General features: G+C 26.7%; 1 protein-coding gene across 1 annotated transcript in view; it reads right to left on the bottom strand.

Annotated features, from left to right (window-relative positions):
* The window catches only part of LOC100212244 (synaptic vesicle membrane protein VAT-1 homolog), a 25,030-nt gene extending 18,359 nt beyond the window's left edge, over positions 1-6,671 (bottom strand). The window contains exons 1-2 of the mRNA XM_065788010.1: positions 6,498-6,671; positions 5,512-6,003 (exon numbers count right to left, since the gene is read on the bottom strand). Coding sequence (XP_065644082.1) covers positions 5,512-6,003; positions 6,498-6,594 — 589 coding nt within the window. The 5' untranslated portion in view covers positions 6,595-6,671. The remainder of the gene's footprint in view (positions 1-5,511; positions 6,004-6,497) is intronic.
* Positions 6,672-11,188: the final 4,517 nt, after the last annotated feature.

Genomic DNA, 11,188 nt, shown 5'->3' with positions numbered 1-11,188 from the left:
AAAATCGCCGAATGCACTTTTGGTACTTCAGAAACAAGCGTAAACAAAAAAAAATAATTATGAGTTTGACATGTAATTTGGCGCAAATGTATATGACATTCCTACCAACTTAAAAATAAAAAAGATTGGACGATTCGAATAAGGCGGGAAGTTTAAATTAAAAATTCACCTTACTTTTTGATCACAGTAGTATATTATTATTAAGCTATATATATAAGCTTACATAAGCAGTAAGAGATTTTAGCTAAGCAACTTTTTAGTAGTAATTAACTAAAAAAAAAATAAACTCTTGAATGATGTTTATGTAAAAATATTTATTACAAAAGTTTGAATGACAAAGATATAAATGCTATTTACTAATGAAATCAAATGAAGTTAAAAATTTATTTTTATTTTGTTTTTAATATATTGCAATGATTGATTTTTTTGCTTGAAAAACGCTAATAATTTAAGCTTAAAGCAAAGATCATAATAATATTATTTAATTTAAAACTAATTTAATAAAAATATAATTTTATTCTGATAAAAAAAAATATACATAATTTAATTTAGATTTAAAAGATATATTTAAGTTTATTAAAATAAAAATTAAAGCTTGGGTTTAACTTGACTGTTGAATTTATTTAAAAATATTACTGAATATTGGTCAATATTTAAATTTTATTCGTTCTTAGAAAAAAATTGGCTTATTTTTATTGCAATTGTTTTTTCAATTTTCCTTCACAAACAGTTTTTTTTTTTTTTTACTCAAAATTAAATTTTAAATAAAATGGTTGCATCATAAATTTGCACAAAAGTTAGACTTTTTTTTTTAACACAAGTTAAATTGCAGCAATTATTTTTTAATAAACGATATATATGCAGCGATATAATTTCAATAACTGTTGTTTGGAAAAATAATCTTTGCTTTCACAATAAAATCGTTAAAAAAATAAACTTTTAAAAAATAAAGTAAATAAAGTAACATAATTTTTTTTATTTGTTAATCACTAATTTTATTAAATTAGTCTACTCGCTAATTTTTTTAAAATAAAAAATCATTTGCAGTTGCAAAGCCGCAATTAGATATTTAAGAAATAATCATTTAAAAATTTAACATATTTTAAGCCATTTATGCTAATGTCAAGAAAAGAAAAAAATTTGTTAATATCAAACATTTTTAAAAATATAATATTAAATTTAATTATTTAATATTAAAAAAAGAAAATAAACATTACCATTTGCTTTTTAAAAATTAGTTTTAAATGCAGTAGTATTTAATAATTTTCAGTTTACCTCATTTTTTCTTTTGGTCAATAAAATGAATTAAAAAGAAATACCTTTTTTACATAATTAGATGATGTAACTGTTCTTTGGTTTCTAACTGAACATTAGTTTTAAAAAAATGATGATATGAAACTTAACTTTAAAAAATTGTTGCAAAATTTTATAATAACGAAATGTAAAAAAAATTGCTTTTTCGAAAGAACAATTTCTTAACATTCAAAATAAAGTTAACTTTTGTTTTTTGGCAATTAAGAGTTAACTGCTTTTCATAATAAAGTAACAAATGTAAAAAATTTCAGTCTTAATAACTATCGTGCAAATTAAATTTTTAAATAAATGAACTTTTGATCTTTAACTTGTTATTTAATTTTACGTGAGAAAAACAAAAAATCGAAATGTAAACTTTTTCAGAAAGTTTTGTTTCTTTTCCATATTCTTTTTGTCTTTTAAAATAATAAAAATAATGATTACAATAACTTAATAAAAGTTTATTAAGATCTGTTTAAAATAATCCATAGTAAATGTAACTTATTTATAAAACGTAATTATTTTAGTTATACTTAATGACTAAAAAAATATTATATTATTTATCTTTATAAATATAATATATTTTTTAATTAAAAAAAAACAAAACATTTCTTAAATTATGTTTGTTTTTTTTAACCATAATTATCTCTTCTTTAATTACCTTTAATTTAAAATTAGGGTTACCTACAAGTATTTGAGGTCAGCAAAAAATTGCTGTCCTTGTTTTTATGTTTTATTGTAAAACTAAATTGACAGAGAAAAATGCAACAACAAAAAAAAACTTTCGACATTTTTTATAAACATAAACACATGACATATAATAAATAGTTTATGATAAAACTGAAAATACAGTCTAAATGAACTAAAAATTAAATTTTTTTTGCCCAAAATTTGTAAAAGGGTTAAATAAACAAAACTACAAAGTAATAATTACTTTTATTTAACAGTATTGTTTGATTCATTTCTTTCGAAAGGATTTTTCATAGAATGTGCATTATATATACAATCTATATTGTCATTGTATATACAATGACAATAAATATTGTATACACAAAGACAAAAAGTGTTACCTAACTTTTATTGTTATGTAATAGTATAACATTATAATTTATGTTATTTTATAGTATAATATATTATATATTTAATATATAATATATGTTATTTCATGTTATGTTATGGTATAATATTTTATTGTTTTGTTATGTTATAGTATAACTTACACAAGACAGCAATATTGTCATTGTACATTCTATGACAATAAAAAATGTATAACTTAATAATAAAAACAACATTCTAAAAGAATAACATCTAGTCAAATTGTATATCTAAAATGTATAATTTTTTATTTGTTTGGTAGATTATAATATTTAATGACACTTTCTTTTTTTTTGGCAATATTTGTTTTTGCTAAATGTTTATACCTTTGAAAAAAACCCGCTCAAACAACCCAAACCTGTAGTTGAAGTACTCTCGTGCATGTTCTACTTATGATATATAAATATAAATTATTATCAGGTCAGGTTATCCTGCTATTGATAACATGTAACCTTGTACTTTTGGTGTGCATTGCCAAGGCCACATTTGAAGCCCTTTGTTATGGCTTTGGGTTTATTAATAGTAATGAGGCAATTGCTTGGGCTATTAAACAGTATACTGAGTACTATCTATGCTTTGAGTCAAGTTCTTTAACAAATTTAAAAATGAATAAAGTACCAAAAATAAAACACAAAAAGCCATGATCATCACCAAGTTCTCTAAACCTATCATTCACTAATATTCGTGGTCTTCGAAGTAACTTTTCTGTTGAGTCTTATCTCTTGCAAAGTTCACCAGATCTGCTTGCTCTTTGTGAGACTAATTTGATTTCAGTTGTCTTATCTTGTGATCTTAGTGTTGATGACTTCTTCCTTTAATTCGTAAAGACTTCAATAGCCACATGCTTGGTCTTGGCATTTACATTCGTAACAATTCACCCATTTGTTTAAATAATGCACGATAAAACTGATAGGTTTTATCGTTTATTAGATAAAAGTGGAGAGGTCAAGACCATCACTCTTGACATTTCTAAAGCTTTTGATAAAGTTTGGCATGCTGGTCTTCTCCATAAGCTTTCTTCTTATGGTGTATCTGGCAACATCTTTAAGATTATTGGACCCTTTCCAATCTTAGTATAAAATTTGTCCTCGATGGACAGAACTCTTCTTCTTATTCTGTTTCTTCAGGGGTTCTTAAAGGTTCAATCCTTGGCCCTATACTCTTTTTAATTTACATTAACAATCTTCCCGATATTCTCACATCTAAGGTGGCATTGTTCGCAAAAACGCATTGTAAACATAGTTGGACCTGCTCATGCAACCAACCTCCAACCTTCATGACATTGCTGTAATGTTGCTTCTCTTTCTCTTTTCTACAAATACTATAATGGGCACTGCTCTAAAGAGCTAGCGTCTCTTGTGCCATTTACTAAAATTCATTCTCGTGTTACTCGTCATTCAATTTATTCTCATCCTTTTTCTTTGACTGTTCTTAAGTGCTCCAAAAACTCTTATTTGTCTAGTTTTTTTCCTCGAACATCAGTCCTTTGGAATTCGCTTCCTTCATCTTGCTTTCCTGATTGATATAATTTACAATCTTTTTAGTCGTTAGTCAATCGTTATCTTGCTCTACAATTTTCATCTTTTCTCTTCCAGTAACTTCTAACTCTAATTAGTGGTTGCTTGCCGCCTTGTTGGAAGCGAAGAGGTTTAAAAATAAAAAAATAAAAAATAAAAAAAAAGGCACCTTAAAATCACTTAAAAAGTTTTAACCTTTAGTAAAAGTTAAATGAACAGACTCGCTATTATTTAAATCAAAATTTTAAAATTAAAATAATAGTAAATACATTTATTAAATGCTTATGTTTTTTGTTTGAATAGTTATTTGAATACAAGACATAAAACTATTTTGTTAATTTCACAAATATTACATGATTTAATATACGTAAATATATTATGTAATGTAAATATTAATTAATGTTGTTTAAAGTATTGAAAAATTTAATTACTAATTATTTAAAACATTAATATATATTAAAATAAAATTTAGTAAAATATAGTTAACAAATGTTTAAAATACTTTAAACAATTTTCAACAATTATTTACTAATCGTCGCGTTGGTTTGACAAGGTTCTTACTGATTTTTTAATATATTACAAGAATGGCAAATAAATCTTTTTTTCTTTTTTTCTAATGCCTAAATAAAAATATTTATGTTTATTTTTTGTTTATTTATGTATTTTTATACATCATCAAAAAAAAGATATAAACAAATACAAAAACAATAATATAAATAGTTTCAATTAAACATTAACAAAATATTAAAAGATTTTTTTCTAAATTCTCCTAATATAAAAACTTTCAGTTAGAACCTTGTCAAACCAACGCGACATAATAGCGTGGTATTTGCAACAAAACCAATTATTAAAGTCTCAAGTAAAATAGTTTTTTTATCGTCACTTAAGTAACATCGTCCACAGCTAAATTCATGTATTCAAAAAAATGCCTTTAAATCAACTCCTTATCTTAGGATAAAACAAACAAGATAAACACAAACGATTAAAATGATAATTGATGATTTAAAATCATTGTTGCGGCACCGGTTTTATGTAGGGGAAGAGGAGGAGGGACAGGGAGAAGGAGGAAGGGGAAATTAAAAAATATAACCCTCCCCTTCCTAATATTGCCACAAAAAAAATGGTATCCTAAATAAACTCTGGGGTAAAAAAGTGGTATCCCAAATTAACTCTATATATATATATATATATATATATACATAGATAGATAGATATATTTATATATATATTTATATATATATACATATATATATATATATATATATATATATATATATATATATATATATATATATATATATGTATATGCATATGTATGTATATATATATGCATATGTATGTATATATATATGCATATGTATATATATATATATATATATATATATATATATATATATATGTATATATATATGCATATTTATGTATATATATATATGCATATGTATGTATATATATGCATATGTATATATATATATATATATATATATATATATATATATATATATATATATATATATATATATATATATATATATATATAGATATATAGATAGATAGATAGATAGATAGACACACACACATTTATACAAATATAGAATTACCAAACCTAGATTTTTTGCTGTTTCAACCTTGTGAGTTGCTCCAACAACTCCCACAACATTGCATCCAGCATTTCGTAACATTTGACACAACATAGATCCAACACCTCCTGCCGCAGAATGCACTAACACAGAATCAGTAACACGCAATTTACACAACTCAAAAGCTGCATAGTAAGCAGTTGCAGCAACTGTTAGAAATCCAGCAGCTGCTGCCATTGAAACATTTGATGGAACTTTTCTTATCATATAAGCAGGGGCTTTAATACAAGTTGTGTAAGCACCAAAGCAGGTTAAACCTGCTACCTTATCACCAACAACAAAATCTTTAACATTTTGACCAACACTTTTTATTGTGCCGCTAAATTCAAACCCAGGTGTGATGGGCCAACCAACAAAATCAGTTGCAGATTTATAGAGACCCCAGCGTATTATTATATCAGCATAATTAACACCACATGCATATGTTTCAACAACAACACAATCACTGTCAGATATTTCTATAAATGAAAAGTAAAAAATTCTTTACTTACGCCTGTGTTATGTAAAATATTAATTTGAAAACTTACATATACATTTTGAACATCTGTTAATTTTTCTATACCATTTATATCAAAAAATATGCTATTCAGATGTAATTACAAACATTGCAACATTAAAAAATCATAAATGCAGTGTGTAATTAGTGTGCAGCTATTTAAAAAAAAAAATAAAGTCTCCAAAACAAAACCTAGGATGTCCATGTAAGTGGACCTGCCTGTCAGGATTCGTGTTTTGTAGTTATAGGGATAAAATACAAAATAAAATAATATATATGAGAAATGAATTTTCAAAAAAAGATATATTAATTTCTGTTGTTGTGAACCAATAAGGAGTCCAGTTTTTTGTCAACTTCTCAAAATCAAAATACTCAGACTTTGAAAATTCACTTCATGTATTCATAGAAAACAAAATAAAAGTAAATTTGTGGGAAAAAAAGGTTATACAAAACTACCTTGCTGCTCTATGTTGACACCTTGTGTATAGCCACATTCAGGTAAAGTAGTATAAACCAACTTTTCATACCCACCTGCACTAGGAATACGAATCATAATACTGCAATACTAAACTATGCACTAAAAATGATCTATGTATTCATTAAAAATTGAATATCTAATTTCTATTCTTTATCTAAAAATTGAGAAGTTACAGTAAAACATTTTATATTTTCAAAAAAGAAATTTTTTTAATTGATTCAAATAAAATACAAAATAAAATAGTATATACGAGAAGTGAATTTTCAAAAAAAAGAGCAAATTAATGCTCAAAATATTTATCTAAATTGATGATAGATTTCGTATATAAAATTTGGGAATGAAATTAATATGATAATGTTAATAATGCATTTTATAAACAAATTTATTTATATCATCCACTATAATTAAATGTGTTTATAAAATGTTGTACAATATTATCTTATTGTACAAATAGCATCTCTTGTTCCAATTTTCAAAAACTCTGGAGAACATTCTGACCCCTCCAATTATTATCTTATTAGTCCTCTTTCTGTTATTAGTAAGGTCTTTGAGTCTTTGATCAAAAAAATTCTAACATCCCATCTTGAGTCAAATAACTTACTGTCAGACAATCAATAAGGTTTTGGATCTTCTCGCTCTACCGCAGACTTGCTAACTGCTGTGACTGAAAGATTTTATTGTGAATTAGATGGAGGCGGGGTATTACTCTTGAAATATCTAAAGTTTTTGACAAAGTTTGGCATGCTGGTTTTTTCCATAAGCTTGTTTTATAAGATGTATCTGGTAAAGTTTTTGAGATTATTAAATTGTTTCTTTCTAACCACTTTATTAAAGTCATCCTCGAAGACCAACACTCTTCTTTATTTTCAGTAACTTCTAGGGTACCTCAAGCTTCTACCCTTGGTCCTGTTGTGTTTCTACATAAATAATTTTTCTGACAATCTTACATCTAAAGTAGCTCTTTTTGCTCTACTTTATACTCCTGTAACAGATTGAGGCACACAGTGGATTGTAAATTTTAACTCCAACAAAACTTAGTTATTTACTGCAAACAGCTGTCGCAATACTGTCGACATTCCTATATTAATGAATGGCTACCCTCTCACTGAGTCCTCTTCTTTACTTCTTTTTGGATTATTGTATGGAAAACATATACACAATCAATTGGTAAATTTTTTTTTTTTATTATTAGTATTTATTCAACCAAAAATTGAAAAACTACAAGTTTTTTATAATTTAATAAAATTAGGTTAGGTGTCACTCATATATTTAAAAACTAGTCAGTGGAGTGATACCTAAATAAAATTAACAAACAAACAAAAAATTAATAGCAATAATAATAAATAAAAGCAAAAAAAATAATAAATAATATGACAAAAAAATATGAAAACGCTCAATAACAACAGCAAACAAAAATGAAAATAATTTGCAAAACAGCACAAACAAAAACAAACTTTACACAAACGAAAAAGGCAAAACACAAAAACTTATATCATGGTCGCTCTCCTTGCTTAGCAATGCTATATGAGAGTGAACCATCCAGTGTAAATATTACTTCTTTTATGTGGCTGGAGTATTGTAATAATTTTACTGGAAAATATATTGTTGTTGTTTTTGTTGTTATGTTATTTCTGGCGAAAAAAGGAAGGTGTAGAAAATGCGGTAAAATAGAAAAAAAGAGAACAACAATAAAAATAATTAGCTACAAACGCACAAATAATAACAAACTTTACGCAAACAAAAAGGCAAAAACATAAACTACAAAATGAAAACAAAAACTACAAAACGAAAATGCAAACACAAAACCTTCTACAAAATAAAATAAAATAAAAAAATAATAATAATTTGTTTAATCTTTTTATTTTTGCCGAAAAAAGGTGTAGAAAAATTGGTAGCGATTTATTTTTACGTTTTAATTGGTTCTTTCTATTATTATTTCGAACTTTTTTTGAACTTTTTTCTTTTAAATTGGTACTTTGCTTTTATTTGATTTTTTTGTTTTATTAAATCTGTTTGTTCTTTTATTCTTTTATTCAGTTTCGTGTTTTATTTTTCGTCAATCTTTTAATTCGTTTATACTAAGGGAATGCGGTAGTGATAAAAGTCGGGAGTGACGAGAGCATCGGTGTTAAGCATGTCGACTTTTGTTTATTGGTATTACCATGGACGTATAAGAGACGTATCTCTTATACGTCCATGGTATTACTAACGGTAGTATATGTTTTAACTCTTGTTAAGATTCGGTAGTAAACAAAATCGGGAGTATGAAAAAAAAAGTTTCATAGCTTAGCATAGATTATTTATTTTATTTCAAATTGAATACATCAATGGAAACAGTATAAAAATATGTTAAACTTAATTAAAATTAATTGATTTCAAGGTATCATTATCTTCTTCAATTTTCAAATTTTTAATTGTTACTCTTGAGATATTTTCTTTAATGTAAACAAGCTTTTCCAATGTTTCTCACTTTAGAAGAGTTTTTTTGCAGCTGACAATATTTCCAGCTTGTGAAAATACACGCTCAGATGAAGTAGATGAAGCAGGAATGCATAAAACTTTTTTTGCTACATTGGAGAGTAATGGTAACTGTGGTGAATGGACCCTCCACCACTCCAGAATGTCATAACTCTTTTGTGGGAACTCCAATCTTTTGTAAGCATCTAGTTCTGCATCAAAAGGGTTTGATATTGATGTGTCCAAGAACCCAGTCTGTGGGTTGTCATGATTCATCATCTTAAAAAGGAGCTTTTCTGCTGGGGTAAGTTCTTGGTTTGGAGATGGTGCTTGAGTTTATTTTGGATTGAGTGATAAATCGTCACCTGTTGCACTTAGTTTAAATTGTTTAATTGCTTGGCACTCTTTTCCAAATCTTGACATTAAATGAACTTTAAATTTTGGGTCTAAAAAATGCAACAATGATTGTTTGTAATATTAGAACTACAGTCAGGGAACCTTTTGTTGAAATTTGCAAGAATTTTAGAAACAAAATCAGCTGTTGTCTTATCATTGGCCAAAATAAGGTCCTTAATTTTTTCTTGGATAACATATAGGCCAGGAATAATGAGATCTTCTGTGGGTCGTTTCTCTGCCGAAATACACTCTGAGAAATAAATGATCACTTTTAAAATTGGAACAATTTTCTCAATGACTTCAAATTGTTCTTGAGTCGGGATGATTGTCCTCAAAATGTCATCAGTTTTTAAATTACTAGCAGAAATAATGTCAAAGCCTTGTTTTAGGTGCAAAATTGATTCCATACACATTAAACCACTGTTCCATCTGGTTTTACATGGAGTAATGATTTTATGAAAATTAATTTTTTTTTGTTGTACAGTTAGGCAAGCAATGATAATTCTCTGTTGACTCGCAACTGATTTCTGTGTTCTTGTTGCCAATAATCTACAGGCCTTGAATACATCTTTAACTTTCTTAACCGCTTTAAAGCTTTCGATAACTACTAAATGGAGTAGATGTGCTGTACATAGTATGTTGCTGCTAATTGAAGTTGATTTTATCATTCCTAAAATAAATTAAAAATGGATTTGACATTATATAATAATTCTAGTTCCCATTATTTAACATGTAACGTTGATAAATCGTTTTTTAATATGCTCATCACTGATTCTTGAATATTAAAATGCAAAATTGAAAATTTGTTTCGAGAAAAAGTTGTGTGAGACTTTATGTTTATTTCAGGTTGCAGAAATGACATGAGTCCTTTGATAGCATCTGTTGCAACATGTGCAAATGGTAGATTACCCATACAAAGATATTTCGTCATTTCTAAATCAGCCAAAAGTTGTCTCCTGCCATTGGCAGTATACTTCGTTACCACTTTGCAATATGTTGATATATCCATCTTCATTTTCTTAACACCTTGAATGAAAAGAAGCTGTGAGTCATGCTCTGATGGCACTTGTAAAGATTCCTTCGCCAAATTCTCACCGGTAGTTTCTGCAACTCTTTTATTGTTTAAATTTTCAATTTTATTAAAAGTTGATTTGTGACGGTCTTTAAGATGACATTTTAGCCCTGTTGTGCAACTTTGTTTTGTGCTTATTTGAGCTGGGCACAACTTACATTGAGCAATGTCTTTGCCATGATCGTCTTTTATGAAATATTCCCAAAAAGGACTTTTTGGGAATATTTCATAAAAGAATGAGAATGCTCGAGGCATTTTTTTCACTCTTTATAAATCTTGTTTTGCTGATTATTACTTCACTTAATAAACTTAAAAACAATACTGAGACTGTAAAAATATTTGTATCTTGTTATAACAATCATCAAATTAATTAATATTAATTATTAAAAACTTCCTTTTAATACAGTACAATCTCTCTAATTCGAGTCTCCTTAATTCGAAAACCTCCATAATTCGATTAAATGCTAAGTCACCGTGAAATGCGTTTAAGAAAAATCAACTTTCTATAATTCAAAAATCTGTCTAATTCGAATAATAATTTAATAAAATGGGAAATTAGTGCTTATTAAACTTTTTATTATGACGGTAGTAAAATGAAATACCGAAATATACCTCGGTAGTGACGGAAGTTCAATTTTTTTTTCTTGAAAGTACGGTATTGTAAACAAAAAAATATTGCTTGAACTTACGGAAGTGTCGGTGGTCAAAACACGGTATTTAATGAGGGTTCGAGAGTTCGGTAGC

The sequence above is a fragment of the Hydra vulgaris genome, chromosome 01 (genome assembly GCF_038396675.1).
Source record: "Hydra vulgaris chromosome 01, alternate assembly HydraT2T_AEP".
NCBI lineage: Eukaryota > Metazoa > Cnidaria > Hydrozoa > Anthoathecata > Hydridae > Hydra > Hydra vulgaris.
Note: the sequence above shows the minus strand (reverse complement) of the source record. Positions and strands in the feature narration are given on the sequence as shown.